This window comes from Buceros rhinoceros, unplaced genomic scaffold, assembly GCF_000710305.1.
Source record: "Buceros rhinoceros silvestris isolate BGI_N320 unplaced genomic scaffold, ASM71030v1 scaffold9873, whole genome shotgun sequence".
Taxonomy (NCBI): Eukaryota; Metazoa; Chordata; class Aves; order Bucerotiformes; family Bucerotidae; genus Buceros; species Buceros rhinoceros.
Window position 1 is genome coordinate 37380 of NW_010404218.1, and position 21368 is coordinate 58747.

At 43.6% G+C, this 21368-nt stretch overlaps 2 protein-coding genes across 2 annotated transcripts in view; one reads left to right on the plus strand and one right to left on the minus strand.

Annotated features, from left to right (window-relative positions):
- Nucleotides 1–285, plus strand: part of CALHM2 (calcium homeostasis modulator 2) — a 1178-nt gene extending 893 nt beyond the window's left edge. The window contains exon 3 of the mRNA XM_010133299.1: nucleotides 1–285. This exon is cut by the window's left edge and continues 25 nt beyond it. Coding sequence (XP_010131601.1) covers nucleotides 1–285 — 285 coding nt within the window.
- Nucleotides 286–5157: 4872 nt separating this feature from the next.
- Nucleotides 5158–21368, minus strand: part of PDCD11 (programmed cell death 11) — a 24165-nt gene continuing 7954 nt past the window's right edge. The window contains exons 13-36 of the mRNA XM_010133300.1: nucleotides 21168–21311; nucleotides 20294–20494; nucleotides 19598–19768; nucleotides 18979–19198; nucleotides 18875–18882; nucleotides 17429–17564; nucleotides 16290–16414; nucleotides 15614–16122; nucleotides 15071–15133; nucleotides 14481–14589; nucleotides 13883–13972; nucleotides 13465–13567; nucleotides 12782–12959; nucleotides 12066–12122; nucleotides 11164–11286; nucleotides 10748–10870; nucleotides 10374–10563; nucleotides 9839–9961; nucleotides 9388–9531; nucleotides 8082–8332; nucleotides 7284–7452; nucleotides 6877–7030; nucleotides 6138–6303; nucleotides 5158–5456 (exon numbers count right to left, since the gene is read on the minus strand). Coding sequence (XP_010131602.1) covers nucleotides 5285–5456; nucleotides 6138–6303; nucleotides 6877–7030; nucleotides 7284–7452; nucleotides 8082–8332; nucleotides 9388–9531; nucleotides 9839–9961; nucleotides 10374–10563; nucleotides 10748–10870; nucleotides 11164–11286; nucleotides 12066–12122; nucleotides 12782–12959; nucleotides 13465–13567; nucleotides 13883–13972; nucleotides 14481–14589; nucleotides 15071–15133; nucleotides 15614–16122; nucleotides 16290–16414; nucleotides 17429–17564; nucleotides 18875–18882; nucleotides 18979–19198; nucleotides 19598–19768; nucleotides 20294–20494; nucleotides 21168–21311 — 3729 coding nt within the window. The 3' untranslated portion in view covers nucleotides 5158–5284. The remainder of the gene's footprint in view (nucleotides 5457–6137; nucleotides 6304–6876; nucleotides 7031–7283; nucleotides 7453–8081; nucleotides 8333–9387; nucleotides 9532–9838; nucleotides 9962–10373; nucleotides 10564–10747; nucleotides 10871–11163; nucleotides 11287–12065; nucleotides 12123–12781; nucleotides 12960–13464; nucleotides 13568–13882; nucleotides 13973–14480; nucleotides 14590–15070; nucleotides 15134–15613; nucleotides 16123–16289; nucleotides 16415–17428; nucleotides 17565–18874; nucleotides 18883–18978; nucleotides 19199–19597; nucleotides 19769–20293; nucleotides 20495–21167; nucleotides 21312–21368) is intronic.

Sequence of the window (21368 nt, forward strand, 5' to 3'; positions counted from 1 at the left end):
CTCTTCCGACGCACGGCCGAGGTCCACTCCAGGATCCTGGCAGCCAAGAATGTGAAGCAATTCTTTGGCTTCGTGGCGCTGGACAAGGAGGAGAAGGAGCTGGTGCAGGAGTTCCCAGTGGAGGACGTCCAGCCAAGCCCCCAGTGGAATGCCATTACAGGCGTGTACATCTACCGGGAGAACAAGGGCTTTCCCCTCTACAGTCGGCTCCACAAATGGGCCAAAGGAGTAGAAGGAAATGGACCAAGTCCAGAAGGCCATGAAATGCTCTTTTTGGCTTCTTAAGACAGACAGGCAGTGGCAGCAGCTCCCCAGACTGCCTGGCAGGCCTACCAGTATCATGCACAGCCAAGGGATTCCCTGGGAATATTCCTTCCAGCAAGATTGCTTCTTTCAGTGGGTAGACAGGAATCAACAGTCTCAAGGTAGAGACTGATAAGCAATATACCGAACACCTGGAGAACCCCTCCCTCAGAAACAACCATCTCGTTGTGGCTCCCAGATACACTGGGAGCAAGGAGCAGATGCACACCTTACCTTTGGGTTTCCAAAGTCTAATGCACCAGCAAAAGGCTTGGGGAGCAAGGAGGGCATGACATTTCTAACCGTGACTCCTGCAGTTCCACTTGTCTGCCCCATGGGCAGGACTAGGGCTAGCCCTAGCCATCCTGCACACTTACTTGTTATAGTGACATTATAGTGATATCTTCTTAACACCGTTGTGTGGTGCTTGTTACATGGGCAGGTCCCAAAACACTTTACAGACTTTAGAACGTGGGGAAAAAGGGGAAGCAGTGGGTAAATTCCTGTGATGAGGCGGATGCCTCGGGAAGGAATGGTTCAGTAATCCACCAGCACACCAAATAACTGAGAGACCTAGGCAGGCAGAATCACTAATATTCCCAGCATTCGGAAAGACACTCTGTAATTACCAATTTGGAATTTGTGCAGGGCACCAAACTCACCTTTTTCTTACTGAAGTGCCTGGCATTCTCTAATGAGCCCAAATAGTCACAGCCATGAGTTTATAAACTCAGAAGATGGCAACGTCACCAGAACAGCATTCGGGCAAGGTGGAGGCTGAGAGGAAGCAGTACCTGCAGCGAGACACACCACTGTCTGCAGCTTACCACATTTTTCATCCAGCCATCAGATGAGAGCCCTGCTTGTCTGGGTTGTGAGTTGCAATGATACCTCAACCGGAATTAGTTTTATATGTATGTATATATACGCACACATATATATAGTGTATATACGATGTAATTGTAGTCAGTTAGCTGTATTAATGGAGAACCTTTCTTAAAGGAAAAGCTGACAAAGAAGTTGTCAGCCAAAAGATCACATCGCATGCACCCCTCTGCTGCACTGGGACTGCAGTCCTGGAGTGACGAGACAGTAGGGATAGGATAGGGGGAGCATCCCTCCCCCTATCCTTCTGCCACTGAATTTTCTTAAACTCTGTCCCCTGTCTTAAACAGTACCTGCCAGCAGAAGGTCTCTTACGTACTCAGCCATACTCTGAGAAAGCAAAGCCAGAAAGGTGTGAAATTACTGCCCTCACCATGATGCTGTGCTGTGCCTTCAAGGCGCTGCACAGTCCCTTTTCTCCTGCGGGTCAGCCCTACGTACCCAACACCGTTTCAAGAGCTGGCAGACAGTAAAGTTTGGTTTTCCTACTTGTACTGTTTCTTTATAGATACAATGTCCTTCTATACTGCGCCATTTACTGAAAAACCTGAAGTTGTTCAAAAGATGACTCAAACCCACAGACCTCGGAGAGGCTTACACACAAGGAGATTTGAAATAAATTATTAAATGAGAGTTATTTTTCATTGCCTTGTGAATTTTTTTTCCAGGAGGGCACAAAAGGCATAATTTAACATTCTCTTTGAACTCAAGGACTGGGAAGTCATTTTTTTCTATTAAACATTCAGATCCTCTCCTGTCTAGATGACCCCAGGATGTAAAGTTTTAAAGTATTACCATAGTACAAGTTAGTAACACTGCTTTTCAGTTACTTTTGCAGTGAGTAGCACAGATCTTGAACATCAGGATACACAATTGCAGCAAAGGATAGAAAATGTATTTAGAAAGGATAGAAAATGTATTTAGAAACAATTTTACAAACACGTTCCCTTGCAAGAGTGAGCTGGAGGGTGTTCTCTTACATAAAGAGGCTGGAACACTGCTTAATGGGTGAGACATCCCAGGATGCCCTTTCAGCTTCTCTACAGATTTGCCTTGCATTTGTGGGAAGGCTTGGCTGCCAGCCTCACCATCAACTGATCTGCAGGAACAATCAGATGCAAGTTAAATGACAGTGCCTTAACTTGAGATGAAAGAGAGCGTATTTGCATTTCTTCTCACTGTGTGAACAAGCAGACACGCATGCCACCCCCGCACGCAGGGCAGCAGATGCAAGGTAACTTGCTGAAACAAAGCGGCATTCCTCTTACTTCCTTCACTTCTCTTATCTTCCTCCTCTGTAGTCCTAGATGTTCCTTTCAAGCACCTCCACCCCAGTTCCTCCTCCTCCCCTTCCCTCCATTGAAGGAAAGGGGCAAGACACGTAACACTCGGGAACGGATGCGTTTATCCTCAGAATAAACCATGAGCACAAACCAGCTTTTGCTCTGTTCACCTCCTTTCTCTTCTCCGTTAACTCCAGCCACTTCCCATGTGCTGGATGGGCTAGGGGCTTGTCCAGCTTGTCCGCTTTCCCTCTCTCTTGTTGGAGAGGCAGTTTGAGCGTACAGCTGACAGTGAGGAGTGGAGCAAGCCACTGCTCTCAGAAATGCTTGTTTGCAATTGCAGGGATTTTTTTTGCCTCCTCTCCTCTGCTGCCCTGAGCACGGCCATCACTGAGACAGCCCTGACCTTGTGGCTTCACGGCCCGTTAATACCCCCATGAATATCCGATGCCGAAGTGACAGACCTTAACCCACATGGCTTTACACACTAGCGCAGGCAACCAGACTAGGCTTCTCACCAAAACACCAAAAAGGAAATCAAGCTGCTTGTCTTCCCCGCGTGCCAGATCACACAGGCTGCGAGCTCATGCTCACTCTCTTTTTCCTCCAGCTGAAAACAATTCTCTAACAGAGCAGCCTACAGGATGCCAGTTAGGGCACACTTCCTAGCAGTAAAATGGGTTCAAACCAGGCTCCTCCAGAATGAAGAATTACACACTGGTCTTTCATTTTCCCTGATGACTACTGCCCCAGCAGTCAAGACAAAACAATATCTCAAAGGGATCTTGGTTTCTACTGCAACGCTTATTTATGTTTCCTATTATGTAACTAATTAATCCAAACGAAAAAGCCACCATCATTGCAGCTGTGCTCTCAAAAAAAAAAAAAAAAAGGCAGCAGCTGCTACTGGATTTTGCAAGCAGCCTCCTTATCTAGAAAAGGACTAAGGAAAATCTGCGTACAGCACCCTCCTCTCCCTGGGGGAAAGAAGTGAAATGACTTATTTCTGGATCTCAAATGATTTGGGAATGGATTAAATGCTGATTCATTCGGCCTTGCTGACACTGGGTATTCACAGAGGAAACGAAAAAGCCACCATCATTGCAGCTGTGCTCAAAAAAAAAAAAAAAAAAGGCAGCAGCTGCTACTGGATTTTGCAAGCAGCCTCCTTATCTAGAAAAGGACTAAGGAAAATCTGCGTACAGCACCCTCCTCTCCCTGGGGGAAAGAAGTGAAATGACTTATTTCTGGATCTCAAATGATTTGGGAATGGATTAAATGCTGATTCATTCGGCCTTGCTGACACTGGGTATTCACAGAGGAATAAGAGCTGAGTCTTGCGGAGCTCTGATTTAGAGTTCAGAGTACCTACAACACGTAAGACTCCAAGTTTGGTATTGCAACACTGGGCACCCACTCGCTAGTGTCTACAGTGGATAATCACATCCTGTTTGCATGATCTGCTTTTCCCCCTACCTTCAGTTCTTCATCTGTAAAACATGGGGACGATCATGTCCAAAGCTGACTGGAGAGTTACAAGAATATGGATCATAAGACAGTAGTAACAGAGCCTATGTAACTACCCAAGATACCTGGCTTTTTCCAAGCAGAAGGTTAGATTGAGATGACTTTTTTTCAGCACAGAAAAACACTTACTTAACTGCACTGATTTCTTAAGAGACAACAACTATTGGAAAATCACTACTTTTGTGTCAGCAATCTCTGACAACTTGTTACGACAGATGGCTGCAATCAGGGGATCCATCACAACTGGGTGCTGCAGGCTTTAAAGGCATATGCCCTTTCAGCTGAAGAGGACAAGAACATCCTGGGCTGCACCAGGAAGAGCATCACCAGCAGGTCCAAGGAGATCATGCTTCTCCTCTACTCTGCAGTGGTGAAACATCTGGGGAGATGTGTTAAGTACTGGGCTCCCCAGTACAGTAGAGACGTGGGCTTACAGAAGCAAGCTCAGCAGAGGGAAAATGATTATGTGACTGGAGTATCCAATGAGAGGCTGAGAGCTGCGGCTGTTCAGCCTGAGAAGAAAGCTCAAAGTGGATCTTATCCACATGTATAAATACCTGACACAAGGATGTAAAAAAAAGTGGAACCAGACTCGTCTTAGAGGTGCTCAGTGACAGAGCAAGAGGAAATGGGCACTGAAATACACGAAATTCCATTTAAATGAAAGAAAACACTTCTTTTCCTGTGAATGTGGTCAAATGTTGGAACAGGCTGCCCAGCAAGGTTGTGGAATCTCCATCCTTGGAGAAATTAAAACCAAACTGGACATTGTCCCGAGCAACCTATTCTAGCCGATCCCTGCCTTGAGCAGGGGTTTGCACCAGATGATTTCCAGAGGTCCCCTCCAACCTCAATTATGTCACACTTCTGTGCTGCTCTGCCAGTTTCTAGGAACATGAAGGCACTTGAGATAAATCTTTCAAAGTGTTAATTCAGCTGAAAGGCAAGAATCTTCTCTGCCATCTTCACAGGGAGAGAAATCAACTTATAAGACATGGCTGTACTTAAGAACAGTGGGTCATAGCTGCACCATTTCCCCAGGAAAGTAGAACAGGTATGACTAACATTTGTATTGATTATAAAACAATCTATATTTAAAAATCTGTCTTCAAAGTCATCACCAGAGCCGGGTTATTAATAACAGCTGGAAACTTATCAAATCTTTTCCTTTGATTGTTTGTTCTTTCCAGTTTGGTTAGGTCAGAAACTCACTGTCCATGGGCACTCATATTAGAACTCCATTCTGCATGGAGAGCTGAGTCTCTCTGCTTTTACTCACACTGTACTTATGTGTCAGCAAGGGAACTCTTGGTCTCCACATACTCAAGTGCTGCTCTTTTAACAGCCAGGACACTTTCTGTTGTACCAAATTTCTTCTCATAATCCAGGTAGCGTTTAAAGAAGAATTTCATCTTCTTTGGTGCCAAGCTCAAGTGTATGACCCTTTCAAAGATGTCCCTGCAAGAAACCAAAGTGATTCAGATCACTATTTTGGTGACAGCACACAATATAAGCCCTGTATCCTGCCTTTGAACAAAAAGCAGAAAGTCAGGGGAGTCATTCAACCTGCTGCAAAGCGCTGGTGCTTGACGAGAGATTCCTAACAGCTAGCCAAAATCTTCAAGTAGAAGCCTTCAATCCGTGTGCAGAACTCTAAGGCTGCTGATCAACTAAATTAAGATCCAGCCACTGTATTTGATCCTGCATTTATTAAGTGGATGTGGCTGGGTCCACAGTGCGGGAAGCTGGACTTCCTTTTGTCAACTCTCAGAAAAGGAAAAAACCAAAAAAGTTTCTCCATTTTTATGTTACAAGATACACAAGGGCTTGATCTCACCCTTCACATCCCTCCAGAGGAACAAATGAACCTTAGTGCAAGTCCTCTGGTTTCTGTCACACAGGCCACTCCTTACAAATCAGTCCCCCTCTGCCCTACAGATCTCCTTGGAATCTCCTCAGTCCTGGCAAGAACAAGCACCTCCACACACTCTAGTTTTCTTTCACTAGGCAACAGAAACTGTTTTGCTCTGCTCTGGGAAGCCCTGTACGATCTCATGCTGTTGGGTTCCTCTGCTCTTTTCAGGTGTTGCTCCAAGCACTGTACTCTGCCCCTTCCCAGCCTGATGTAGCGCAGCTCACCGTATTTCCTTCTGGCTGCCATGTTTGATCATGATGTCCATGTAGATGGACCAGATATCTGTCCGCTTGGGATAGCTGCTGAGGGTGCTCTCAAAGAGGGCCTTGGCATGTTCTGGATCCCCAAAACGGAACTCCAGCTGTGCAAACCTTGAAATGACATCCACATCTGGAACAAGTAATGACATGTTAGGGTATCACAGCAGCTCTCTTCCCTACGAACAAATATGAGTGATAATTACACAAAGCAGAGGCAGGCACAGAGACAGCACCATCTGTACCCAGAGACAAAACACTCTGTGTAAAGTGCATCTGAACCAAGGTGGGATCAGAGTGGGAGCGAGAAGGGTCACAGTTAATTTTCTATTTCAGCTCTCTGCAGGAGACAGAACATTATTCTTATATTCAATATGTATCTTGCAGCATCCACAGGCAGCCCCACAGACACGGGACTAGATCAACTGAACTTTTCCAGAGGGCTCTTAAGACTCAAAGTAATCTTTGCTTTGGGTCCTTTGCTTTTGCCTATCACAGCAAATTCTATTACAGGACAATTTCGCATTGATACCCAGGTTGAAATTTCCCCTCCCCTGAGAGTCAAGGGCAGCACATTCAGCTCCAACTTGTTGCACTTTTCACTTGTTACAAACACTGTCACAGGCAGAGATACCAGAGAGCAGACCATCTACTGAAGACCTGTCAACACATGGTCCACGTTAAGGATGGGGAAGAGAGTACTTACGTTCTTTGGTTGGCAAAGCCTTGAGAGCACGCTCCAAAAGCCTGTGTGTAGCCTCAGTCTGGCGTTGCTTCAGGAGGAAAGAGGCATATTTCAGCCACACAGATTTCTCCTGACGGAAGCGCTTCAGCATAGTGTGGTACAAATCTTCTGCTTGCTAGAAGGGCAGAGTTGGGTTAGATCACACAGATTCATAATAAAGCCTTGTAGCTTTAAAACTCTTACTCTTGGCCCAGGTATCTCCTAACACTTAAAGACAGAAAAGCAAGTATCAATAGTTCCTTGTCCACTGTCAGTCATGACTATTAATTCCAATTAGGAACAAGACGGGCCTCACATCTGACAGCTGGAAGCCTATACAGCCAGTGTGGGCATGACTGAATGGGAGGGACCTGCTTGCACTATCTTACCTTGTACTTCTCAGAATTGGCATAGATGTCACACAGATGCTGGAAGGCTTTCAGAGGTTCATTGTATTGAACAGCTCTCTCAAAGACCTTCATCAGTGTCTCCTCAGTACCATACATGTTCTCTAAGTTCAGCAGAGCTACCCACACATTCAGCTTCTCCTGTTCTTCCCTTAAAGCAGAAGTGACAAGAATATTTAGCCTTTTACCAGTCTTCACCAGCTTTTTGCAAACCACCCTACAAAGACTCAATGACTTTAAGGCTGCCTCCAGGGCAAAGGAAGGGGGCACACTGCTCACTGAAACACCACTTTTGAAATTGAGCACAGCAGTTGTTTCACACTACAACTTCTGATTACTGTAATTAAAAACCATGATGATTCAAAAGAGTACAATGTACTTAATCATGCTGCAGAGATGATTTAATACACAAGGATGCAGCCCTATGGGAAAAGCAACAAGAGCTTCACAGTTTGTTTCATGCTTTCACTTAAGGATAACATCAGTGACAGCACTATGCTTTTCCAAACCCTTCTGACTGCTCAGAAGTATGTTTGTCCGCTCGGTGATACCTCAGGGAGTAGCTGAACTGCAGCAAGTCAGCTGCAGACCAACTGTGGTGACTCAGGCCAGACCTTCAAAGGGCCAGCTGGTAATTGCTGCCATTTAATCCTTTGAAGCTCAGTGAAACAGACTCTGCCACTCCACACTCACACACTGATGACTCTACCAATGTTCTTCTCCCACCACAATTACCCCATCATGACTTACTCTTTGAGGCAAAGAGAGCCCCACTATTACCTGAAGCAGATTGTTTTAAGCGCTCTCTCTGCCACAGCTCTGGCTTTCTCAATCTCAGTGGCCTGGAGGTGGAAAGCCATGTACTGTAGCCAGAGGATAGAGCTGTCAGGACTGCTCAGCACCAGGCGGTCAAAGTCATCTGCTGACTGGGGCTGTCGACTGGGGTCCATCAGAGCTGCCTCTAATTTGCAGAGCTCCTTCTCCTTCTTCTGCTTCTCTAGCTCCTTCTCCTTCTTTGTTTTTTTCTTCTGCTGAAAGAGCAAAAAAGGAGGACTGAGGAAAAGCTGCCACTTCATGTGGGAACAGACGGGCCAAGCTAAAGCACAGCCTGACCTCAGTATGTCCAAGGATAAGCAGTTTTCACAGGAAGTGATGAGGCCAATTGTTCAATGGAGGAGGGAAATGGTACACACACCCCACCCCTTCACACACAGTTCACACCTCCAAGAAGAGCAGCAGTACACGAAATCTTAATTTTTTTTAATTAAATGCATGGACGGACCAAATACTTTGCTAGTCTTGCACCACAACTGCAGGATTCACACTTCACCCTTCCCTCTTTGCCCTCTTCCATCTTTACCCTCCAGGGCTGTGCTCACCACCCCCCTCCACTCTAAAAATCCAAGATACACGAGGAGAAACTGTGCAAGACTGGGCTATGTCGCTGGATGACAAGGGTGATTCCGGTCTAAACTGGGAACTGATGGTGCCACAGTTCTCTGCACAAAGCAGCTATGTCTTAGGCATCAAAAGCCATGTACGGCCTTTACAGAAGGGAGTTTTGAGGGACAGGGGAAATCCTGAAGCGCAAACATGAAAGCAAATCGTGAGCTTGTTTCTGATTTTGCTGAATTGCTCATACTGTGAAAATCTCCTTAAAAATTAGAGTGTAAAAGAAGAATTTTTTTGTGTTTTCTAAAACAAGAGAACTATAATTTGAAAGCATTTTTAATCTCCAGGTTTTCTGTAAATTTACAACTCAGAAAAGTAAAAAACAGAGCTGAAATTAAAAAAAAAAATTACTTTCATGAAAATGTTTATTTGACCCTAAACAATTATTTTTTTAGCACATCAACATGAGAAGCACAATTTTCATGCAGCCATGCTACAATAGGGCCTTTTCTCCTCTGCTTTAGAGATAACTGCTGCTAAGCCCAGTGCTCAGAGTAGTTAAGGAAGTTCTGTATTAGCTGTCAAGAGATGTTCCCTTGGGTTAGAAGGCTTTGCTACAGGGCAGACAGACATGCAAATCACATTGCGGCCACCACATGATGCCTCCTGTGCAAGCAACACTAGCACACATTACCTTTGACTGCGGATCCTCCTCTTCCTCGCTCTCCGAGCTCTCTTCCTTCTGATTCAGCATAGGTATATCCATTGCATTCATGTCCTCATCCCAGGTGAAGCCCATGGAAACCTGCAGCCTGGGAGCTTCACCAGGTTTCCTTATCTGTTTGAAGGAGACAGAGAATGCCCTGGGTTTTAATCTGAACTCTTTACACTGAGATCAGACTACAGCTGTTTGCTTGTGACTTCTCACACTTGAAAACAGCCCACCAGCAAAAACATTAAACTCTGGTCACCTTTGCTGTAATTTAAACGCAATCCACCTCAAGCCATTTTCAGATGACACAACCACCAGTCTGTGTCACTCTTATCTGCAGCAATGATACTTATTGTCATCCAAGTCAAAACTGACACATCTCAATAGTGCCGGAAAGTAATTTCAGGCACAGCTTCTCCTCCAAACTTCTCACCTTAGATTGCTTTTTAGCTGCCTCTTCCTCCTGGTCATCATCCTCCTCCTCCCGGTAATATACCTCAATTCCACTGTCATTTTCATCTGCTGGGCAGATCTTCCTTTTTTTTCGCTTCACCTCCTGCAACAAGGGGAAATGCGTGGATGGTGGAGAGCATCAACTGTATTGAATCTTAAAGACAATTCTGTTCATAAAGTAAAGAGCCTGAGACCAGAGAGAGGGTGGTGCCCTGGCAGAGCATGCCCCACTGTCCTCTCCCATATCAGAGACGATAGAGAATGAACCCATGCTTACCTACACAGGGTGCCAAAATCAAGGGGACAGGGCATACAGGCAACAGCACTGGGCTGCTAATTCAGTTAATTCCTACCTAAATGCAATAGTTTCTGATCTTTGCTAATCTCCAACGCAGTTTTTTCTTTTTTTCCTTGTCTGTATAATTCCTCAGCCTGATCCCAGTGGATCTTCCTAGTCTCTTCAGTATTTGGGCCAATTAAGTCCTTTAGCATGTCCTGTGCAAACACATCCATACCTGCTCACTTTCAGAGTTTCCTCTTCTCTGTTTTGTCTCCAGCTTAAGCTCTTTTCTCTTTTCCTTATCATCCGCCTCTCTTTTCTCTTCCTCTGCACCATATCGTGGTAGGCCTAGGGATTCAGGCAAGACACCTGGCATCCCAGTGTCCTCCGGCAGGACCGAGAGATCAATATGTTTTCCATTTACACTGTGGTATGTTACCAGGAGTAGCAGAAGAGAAGAGGGGGTTAAAAATCAGAGCATTTATAGTAACTGCAAGGATATGAACTTCTTTCAAATACTCCAAGCTTTTATTCTCCTTTCTACCTTCTTCTCCTCCACCACCTCCCTTCTACTAATTCATGGGCCCTTTTAAAAAACGTTGGACCTACCCAAGCACCTTTGCAGTGAGCAGCTTTCCTTGAGGCAGGTACTTTTCATATAAGGAGTGTTTCTGTACAAAGTAAGGGGAAACATTCTGGAACAAGATTCGGCCCAGAAGAGAAGTGGACAAGCTGAGGAGGAAAACCAAAAATAAGTATACCACAGTAGAGGAAAAGAAAAAGGAAAAAGTGCAGTGGCTATATCTGTGGCACCACCAGTTCTATATAGTCACATACAAACTTCCCTACTTTCACATCATATGCTCAAAAAAGTGGCAATGACATCTTGATTCCCAGGCGGAAATTAATTTCACAACATTGCATTATGCCAGAGACCACCCCAAAACAAGATTGCGGAATTGAACATTAAGAGTAAGTTCTCCAAGACCCCTCATTTCCCAGAATCATTTTCTTATGCTACTCACCCAAATAATACACCTGATGGAGTGACTGATTTGACATAGCCTCTCACTAGCTGGCCTTTTTTAACATCCTTAACAGATGTTATTTCAACATCCTCCACTTTGGTGTTGCTCTTAGAGTTTAGCCTAAAAGAAAAGAGAAGCTGAATAATTCACGTTCTTCTCTGGATATCAAAAAAAAAGAAATCGGTATTAACATCAGCTAGTACTCTCTGAAAAACATACTGGATCAGACACCCTTCAGTTTATTCAAATAAATAATCATCATCTTTGCCAAGCTATACTTAGCATTGCCATCATACATAACATTAGGGAATAGACATGCTGCTGTAAACAAAGCCAAACAAAACAGACCAGCCTGGCTTCCTCTGACACTAAGACAATGAGGAGAGAAAATGCTGTCTGCACAGTATTGGCTTGGGTTTTTTCCTCACTTATTTCCAAGATACTTCATTCCATGTGGTTTATGCATTTTTGTTCCACAGAGAAGACAAAGCAAGAGGCTCAATTTAAAGAAACATTTAGGACTAAGTCTGCTATTTCATCAAAACAGTTAAAATGCAGCTGAACATTGAAGAGTAATGTGTTTGTATTGCAAATTCAATGAAACTTTCACTCTCTTCCCAAATAAACAAACGAAAAACTTCAGTCAGATCTAGACACTACGAAATCAGAAGTTAAATCTGAACCTTGATTGATCAGCTCTGCATTAGCTGCCAGACACCTCCACATCTGCCAATACACAAGAAAATCTTCCTGATTTAGGAACGAGTTTCAACGCTTAAAAAACATGTCGTTCTTGTCCTTTTAAACACTTCACAATGATCCACCCAAACCAACCGTTACTGTATTTCACTATCCTTTTCTTCACTAGTAGATCAACAGACTGGAGGGATGACACATACCTGGACTGTCGGAGAGATAACTGGATTTTGCCATTCTCATTGGAGAGGATGTAACACCTGCATGGCAGAGTAAGGGGAGAAAACAGAAAGCTTTTTTACCTGTCAAAAAAAGCACTGGTGGAAAATAGCAGCATGAAGCTCTCAAAGAAACAAACAACTCTGTCCCTTGGAGCACTTGCTGTCTAATGCAAAGCACCATGACACAATAGTTCATGAAACCAGCTAAAGGGCTTTTGAAAACGCATCCACTTGCTTTATTCAGTCTCTGTTGCTAGTACAAAAGAGTTGAAGATTGTTACAGCTGAATCACTTGGCCTGTTGCACTCTCCAGCATTCCCAACAAGCCCATGAAGTAGGAAAATGCAATTACTTATGCATGACAAATGTAAAGACAACTGACTTGCCAAACAGCCTACAAAACCACAGCAGAGCTGGGATAACTGGCTTCCCTCAGTCCCATCAGCACCTTAGCTAAGACAGTAGCTACTCTCAAAACACAGTCCCAGAAGGCAGCTGAAAAGGGGCTTCTTCACACATGGACAATACAAGACTTTCACCCAAACGCATACAGGGTCATAAGTCAGCATTAGTCTTTAGCTACAGACTGAACTCACAGGTTCGTCATGGCATCATCATATGGAAGCAAAAAGCCTGTCACCAAAGAGGAATACTTCCACACCTTGCAGCTTGAGGAAACAAGGAAGAGAATTACTGACCTGATAATCTTGCCAACTTTGAAGTCACCCAGAGGATTCTCCTTGTAAGTATCATTCAGGTGAAAGATGCTGACTTTGCCAGTCTTCCCACCTGGCAGCGCAATGGTCAAACCAACATGTGGAGTCACTTTTGTTACCATGCCTACAGTGATAGTGCCCTGCTCCAGTGACTGAATTCCTGGAAAAAGTGAAGGAGGGAGAAGGCTTCATAATTCTCCAAAAGTAAGCAACCAAAGCAATAGGGGTAATGAGTCAGTGAAGCTGATGTTAGTTGCCTAGTCAGGTGGTAAGCTGCAGCCTAGGCACCCTCTCAGTTCACAGCAACGTTTGCCTTGGTAGCCCAGACAAGGTCCCCTAGTGCACAGTTCCACAATCCAGGATCCAGATGAACTGATAAATGTTGACATCTCATGTCTGAGATCAGAAGGGATTATGTTCATAAGGGCTCAGAGAAGAGCTTCAGTCTGAGACAGCAGAGAATTGATTCTTTAGTCTAGAGGTCTGACCTCTCTCGCCTTGCATGCTGCTACATCTAGATCAAGGTCCCAGGGGTTAGGTCTGTCCTACAGGGAAGTTAATATTGACTCTGGAGTGTAACATCTTCACCTGAGGGATCAGTGTAGGACCACCTCTGAATAACGCCTCACATGTGGTGGGGTCCTGCTGTTAGGGTTCCACTATACCTGTGAGTGACAAGCAGAGTTTTGTTTCGGTGACATCTGTTCCAGTCACTGTAGCTGATATTGCCTGGCCATTTTTGAAGCTCTTTTCTGGATGTTTTAATACCTGAAAGAAAAGATAGATTTCCACTTACTACCAGAAAAGGAGCTTTGCACTGTGAAAGCTTCTGTGAAGCTTTACATTTTCTATACACATCTTTGATAGCTCAGCTGGTAGCTCAGCATTGCTTCGACGGCTCTGCTATCCTGAGCCAAACTAGCTACAGGCATAGTACTTGCTCATCAGTGAGGGGCAGTGACGCCTAAGGAACAGAGCGCTGGATTATGAGTTCACATGGATGTCAGAAGTGTCTGCAGTCATTACTTGCAGCCACATGCATGGAAAAAAATTTTGGTTAGCTTATCTGTAACAGACTCTTACCTTGGTGTTCAGAGACAGCAGCATAAGAGGAACCCTTCCTCGAATGTCAGGGGCGACTTCCACCTCCAGCCAATTTTTGAGGATGTTATACTGATAAGACACCAAATAACCAGAGAAAAGAGCATAAGACCTCAGGAAAAAAATTATTCCTTGGTGGATTCACTAATTTTTAAGACTAGAAAGCACTACTCCAGCTTTGGCTCTTGCACCACTCCAAAATGGTGATTTGAGTTCTACTCTTAGAAGCATAATGCTGCTCTGATTCACAGACAAGTGCACGCAGGGGATCAGCAGTGAGGGTACTTTGTGCTGGTGGCATACACAGTTTCTCAAAGGCCATTTTGCTAGAGTGTAAGGTGGGAAACATCTGCTAGCAACAAACAGACATGTCAAAGAGAACAATTCAGCCCAACTTTGTCAAGTACAGAAAATGCGACTTCCTTCTACTCTCTCCTAAGACACTGCCCTTTGCATGGGCCTCTCTCGCAGTTAATGAAGACCACAGCAGTATCAGGGTTTAAGTCTGAACTAAGGCCCCTGAGGTCACCCCTACTTGCTGCCTCTCCCAGCACACTTCTTAGGAAGACTCTGACCTCACCTTTTTCACAAAACAGGTGACTGTCTGTCCAACATTGTAGAGTCCAAGTTTCTTGAGGGTACTGTCTTCTTTAAGGTCTAGCATTGCTGTGACTTTTCCTTCTACTTCACTGTTTGCAAACAAAGAAAATGGACATGTGTAAGACAGTTTTGGTCCTAATGAAGAAGACAGGACCCAGATTATGATAAGACAGTACTACTGTGACAATGTCTTTGTGATATTCATTCCCATCCCCTCCCCAGCTGCATACTTCCGCAGGGAATTAATTCTTCCCTGGGCTTAGGAGGGAATCCTTCTGACATGAACAGACATGCCAGAGTCCAGCCTGGCAGAACCTGAAGCCAAAAGGACATTCAAAGGGCAGTATCCAAAAGGACATTTAAAGGGACGTTCAAACTCACATGCTAGAAGAGCACTGTGAGGCTTAACACAGCTCCCAGACCGAAGTCAGTATTAGACAGAGAATACAGAGGCCTTGCCATAATGAATATACATGGAGGTCCTTGCTCCTTCACAAACGGGAGGAACAAGGGAGGGAACCTACAAGGATGCAAGGTCTGTGAAGCATCTGCAAACAGCACAACACTTACCTTGGTCGAATGCTGAGCTCTGGAATGGACTGTGTGAAGTGTGGATGAGTGATGGGCAGGTACCTAAAGAATAGGAGAAGGATCAAAGCTTCCCATGATTTCCCCAGGCCCCAGTCAACCTGTAATCCCCTTGCATTAGCAAAAAACCTCATGCGTAAGCTCTATGAAACTATCAAAGCTTTCCAGTTCCAGTTCTTCCTAGTACTATTTCAGGAGCAATTTAGTTACCCAAAATTCTGCAGCAAATTTAGCCCCTGGAGCCAAATCCTGCTTGTATTCAAGGCTTCCAGTGGAACTTAAGAGTTTAGAAATCTTTTTTTTTTTTTTGCAATCTATACTCAAGATAAATACAGTGACACACATAGCGAGTTAATTCACTGAAACCAGGATCTGAGATAGAATATATTAGATTTCCTCAGCCCAGCAAAGGCAACTGTAACAGCATTTGTTGACAGAGGGAACAGCCTAAATCATCTGAATTGATTAACTGTTTTTCACCCCTTGCATTCCCAAAGAAATAATATTATGTGCACATTTTCCCACCTGTAGGTATTCACATCTCTGCCTCCAATGACTCGAGCAGTCACCTTCTGTCCAGCTTTCAGAGTGTATGTTGGAAAAGAGCCTATGGGCACTTCATCCAGAATCCGGGATGCATGGACTGAACCTGTCAGCTTGTCGTCAATAGCAACTGTGACATGGGTTGGTTTGACGGATTTAACCGTTCCAGTAACAATATCCCCTGGGGAAAGCGAGTGTTTTACAGCAGCAAGCACCTCTTCTAATGCTGTCTCAGATTCATTCCTGACCCTCACAAAAACATTCTTCTTTGCTGGGCCTTGTACTGCTAACAAGACTCCGTGGTCATTCACCTTCACCACTCTCAAGGTTGCAGAGATTTTCTGTCCCACCTTCAATTTTTCTGAGTCAAAGCGGAAGGTGTCATTGAAGTGAGATGCTATGGGGATAGCCGCCAGCTGGCCTGTTTCCAACAAAGACACGATGGCAAAGTCTTCTGCTATGTGCTGCACAATGGCATAGTGCTGGGAGTTCTCTGTGAGCCGCTAGACAGAAATGGAGATAGTGACTTCTCCTGCTGAGATTCTGACTCCCTCCACTCTACCTCCCACAGTTCTAAACTCCCCGCCCCAAACTCATTAATCACCTAGAGGCTGCTAAATGGACAGGAACACAGAAATCCAATAACTGAACACATAACTGAACACACCTGCTTGGCTCTTTGTTTTAACAGTTCGTCCCGAAGAGAAACATACACCTTGGATGTGAGGGCATCCACATGAAGAATCAAAGCCTCAGTTTTCTCACCAGGAACAATATTTTTGTCTACAAATGAGAATACAGAGATTATCTCATGATGACAGGGAAGAATTTTGAGCAACTGAGCTATGGCACATCACAGACGGAAAGGCTTGCCTGTGGTTCAGTTTAATTCCTGAAGACTAATGCTAAAAAGACTGCTTAATTACTAATTGTAACTAAGATACTGTAACAAAGTCAACTTAGTACCAAAGATGTAAGTCTCTACGTAAAGAACAGATTCCTCCAACACTAATGACAAGGAGGAAAAAAAAAGCTCGATTTTTTATTTTGAAAAAGAGTCGGATGCTTTAATAGAAGAACTAAATTGATTTTATGAAGATGCAACTCTTAAATAATGCAGACAAGACTGACTAAACACATACTCAAGGTAATAAAAGTTTTGAAAAAGATTATGCTAACATTTGCACAAAAAACCTCATCAGTCTATCTGTTGCTGAGGAAACAAAGAAACTCTTCTGCATATAGAAGTGCTGGGATATTACTCCTGCTAAAGTTAGCAATTTATGTTGGTTTCATTGCTTTATTCATTATCTCAGTATGTACTTATTTAGTTCTGTATAATATGGCACCTTCCAGCTTTAATTTTTGAATTGCAAAGTACTGAAATGGAAGTCCTGTTTTAAAGTCACATTGATTTAAAATGAAAAATTAACAGCAATTTCAGACAGAGCCTACTCCAAAGAACATAGTTCTAATGTAAGAAAAAAAAAACCTGAGAAAGCTGGAGCTTGTATTAATAATTTGTCTATATACAGTATGCTTCAACTAAGGATTCCAGAGCACAAACTAGACCTTACAAGATGAAGTAGGATTAGGTCTGATTTCCAGATGGGGTAGCAGAGGCACAGGTAGGTTTAAACGATATGTTCTGAAACACGTAAATGGGTCTGCAACACACTAGGAAACCAAACTACTCTTCAAGCCCATCTCTACTCTGATCACGCTCCTCCCAGAATTAATTTAGCACAGAGGTTGCAAAGCACAAGAGTGAAAACCAAAGTGAGCGAAGATCCTCACCTCCCAAATGGTAGCGAGTGGCTGTTACAGTCAAGCCTGTGACACAACTGCCACTGAACAGTGCTGAGCCATCCTCCTTCACGTCCTGTACGACCAGCTGCAGCTCTTTCCCAGGTATTAACTCACTAAGACACACCTGCCACTGAACAGTGCTGAGCCATCCTCCTTCACGTCCTGTACGACCAGCTGCAGCTCTTTCCCAGGTATTAACTCACTAAGACGTCGGGCCATGCTGGGCTCCTCTAAATAAAGGCAAGAAAAAGTGGGAAGTCAGTTTTACCCATGTTGTTTCTTTGAAAAACAAAGACAGCCTTCGCATTTGCTCAAGAGTGCATGAACAAGCATTTATATCCACCTTCATAATGGAAAACAAAGATTAGCCTCTTGAATCTGTAGCAAAGCAAATCCTAAGAGTTAATCAAATTAGAAACACTTTTGTAACATTAAGGATCTGAAAACTTTGACCTGTCACTTCACAATTACAGGAAATAATTACAAAACATTACACTACTGGATATAAAAAGACCCTAAAAAGGCCAAGGTAGAATTTGATAAAAATCAACTGCAATACATCCAGTGTTTCTAACACAAGAAAAACAGCATGTGACAAAACCTTTGCTGGAGGACTGCTTCGGCAAACCTCTAATACAAGTAGGCAAATCTATTTGCACAAACTCATCTTCATGTGATACTAGGTTTGGGTTACCACAAGCACTTGAGTGCCAACATATTTGTCCTCGAGCTTTCTAGTTAAGCAGACCCTGGCTAAGGCTCAGGGCAGCTGAAAAATCCCTCTGTGAAAATCAGGCATCCCATGCACAAATATCAACAATAACAAACAGAGCACAAATTTAGATTTCTATAAGAATAGTAAGAGCAGAGTTTAACATCTGTTTACTGACCAGAGAAATCAGGTCTGCAGACTAAGGCTCTTAGAATACAAGAGCACAGAGTACTAAAAATTAGCCATTGCCAGATTCAAAATAAACAGAGACAATGCTTCACGTGACACATAATCAAACAGCGAAACGACTGCCACATGTCTCAGCTGATTAACATGCAGAGTTCATAAAGCAATTACAAATATTCACACAAAGAAAGTGTCTCCAAGGCTGGACAAAGGCCTTGATCCACAGAACATCCAATCTGACCCTGGCCTTTCTTATTTTCACCTTCACAGGACCTTCAATGAACCCATCCTTTGCACCACTGTAATCTCCCTATTTTGGTATATGGACCTCACAGTTTGTCTATGTATTCCCTTATTTTTAATTCTCTAAGCTTCAACCCAAAATCAATGCAAATGTCAACAAAAATGTCAGCAAAAGAAACAGCTTCTTTGGCTTGTTCCAGCTACGGTTCCAAAAATCGCCTCCTGTCAAGGGCAGATGCTGCACACACATCCTGCTAAAACACTCCTCTTGGAAGCCAAGTCTTTGCTTGAACTGACCTTTCTTCCACTTAGAAGAAAATGGTTTTCCCTTTTTGTTCCTCTAGAACCCTTTTTTTGTGACATGATCCCCTTTAGCAGAACATGTACAATCATTTACCTCTTCTTCTCAACAAGTTCCTGATTTCTTTCATCTCCTTGAAATACTGATTCAGCAGGGCAAAGCTCTCTGCAGCAGAATCGTCGGAGCTGCACTCTGACACTTTCAGATTGAGGAGCACACGCTGCTTCTCCTCATCAATGCTCATCACCTTCGCAATTACAGTCTGTCCCACCACAAAGTGGTCCTTGGTGTCCGTCACAAACTTGTCGCTCATGCTCTGTGCACAAAGGAAACAAAGGGGCAGGGATTGCTGAGCACGGCTACTATCGATGACCTGCAGTGCTGTTTGGAAGAAGGGTTTGAGTTAAGACTTTATAAAAATGCATAACAGATATTAACAAAGACTAACAAAATCCATCAATTAAAATGAATTACTGAAGTCACATGAAACTCTTGTTGAAGCTTAAGCTCACTAGAATAAAGACCTTTGTTTCATTCTGGAAGCGAATTAAAACACAAACCTGAAAGTAGCTTTTGCCCTGCTGGAGGAAGCTGTGCAAATGCAAGATCCACAGCCCTATTGTTCCCTCCTTGTTATTGTACCTTTGCTAAAAGCCATGTTTCAAGCATGCCTGATTACACACATGTGGCTTATTGAAGGGAATGCATTGCTTACCACTTTGGGTGCCAGTCCTGTCACACCAAAAGGGAACTCCACGAACACTCCAAAGGGCATCACATTCCTCACATAACCAGTCAACAGCATCCCAGGCTGGATTTCGGAGAAGCTTCTCACAACTTGTTCCTCCTGTACAGCAGAAATCACTGCAGACTTTCTGCTCAAGATCTGAACACTGGTTAGGAAAAATGGGAAAAGAAGAATGAAAGCAGCTCACTGCCAAGCAAATCTCCTGGTGCTGCTACCCACTGGGATAAAGCACTTTTTGACAGCACAGGAGCTCAAAAGCCCGAATTACAAGTTCTGTCTTGACGTCTCTGCACTGAAATTTAGAAACTGATGCCTCCTAAGCTGTTCGGCATTAAATATACATGCTTCGCACTAATAGAAATGTCAACTTCCTAATATTTCAGTTCTGATTTTTGGTATAAAAAAGGAAAAATTTTTGCTAAGGTTGTGATACAATCAACAGCCCAGAAGCTGGTTAGGAAGATCGGTCAATTCAAAACCAAGTCCTGGTTCTGATGGGATTCTATCAGCAGCTGAGCTTCACTTTTAACACAAGCAAATTATAATGACTCTTTGAAGCATCACCAGCTTGAGAGACACTTCCACTTGTTGCAGATGCTTCGGATTCCTGACAAACATCCCCTCTCCCCACTTTGATTGACTGGTTGAGGTGGCAAAGGATACAATATGCTCTCCCTTGTCACTTAGGCACATAACTCTGGGCAGCACATCTCCCTCTTGAAGACAATGCCACAGAAGCTTGCAGGTAGCAACGAAGTCAGAGAGGTGCACTGTGGGAATGAAGGCCATCACACTGCCTTCATCTTCTAAGATAGAAACCTCCAGCCCTTTATCTTTCTTCTTCAGGACTTTCACATCAACCATCTGAAAAAAGAATAAATACAGTGATACAGAATTTCAGGTATCTTTCAAGTCATCCCTTTTGATGAACAGGGTACCAAACGCTGTGCTGCTGGGGCTCTGACATTGCCTCCCAGCTATATATGAGAAAATCTAACATCAATAGCGCTCAGCCTAAAAAGCATGCCAATGTTGATAGCACAGTAAGAAGTAATTCTCACCTCCCAGAGAAATTGAGAGCTAAACATTCTCTTGGTTGTGACTTTTTATTTGAAGGGCAAAGGCAATAATTTAAACAAGTTGAGAACAGTCCTGTTCCTGTGTTAGCAATATCTGCGGGGTGTAGGAAAATGTTCATTCCAAAGACAACAGGGAAGCATTTCAAAACAGTCCTCTGAAGGACTTTTTCAGAGAGCAAAAGCAGCTGCTTTTGGAGTGAGAACATCAGCATCATCCGGAAGAAAAAGGACTTCACCTTGGAGCAGGAGCACTAATTGGTACCTCCAGGACTGTCCTGAGTCTCCCTTATCCTGACCTCTGACAACAGGATCCCGTTTTTGATCCAGGAGGCTAACCACAATGCTAGTTCCTGACCACCAACAGCTTTCCTTGAAATAAAGTTGTTCAAAGTGATACCAAATCATTTGCAAAACAAGTAGGAAAAGGCAAAAAAGAGAGCAGCCATTGAATTCAATACCTCTCCTATTTGATATTTCACTTCCTGTTTTTTCTTTGGAGGACATTCCTTTTTGTCCTCTGGGGTAGGCTTGCTTGATAACCTGAAGGACAACAAGAGTCTTTCCTGCTGGGGCTCACATTTTAAGACCATTACTTTTACAACCTGCAAAAAAAAAAAAAAAAAAAAAAAAAAAAAAAAAAAAAAACACATAAATTAACC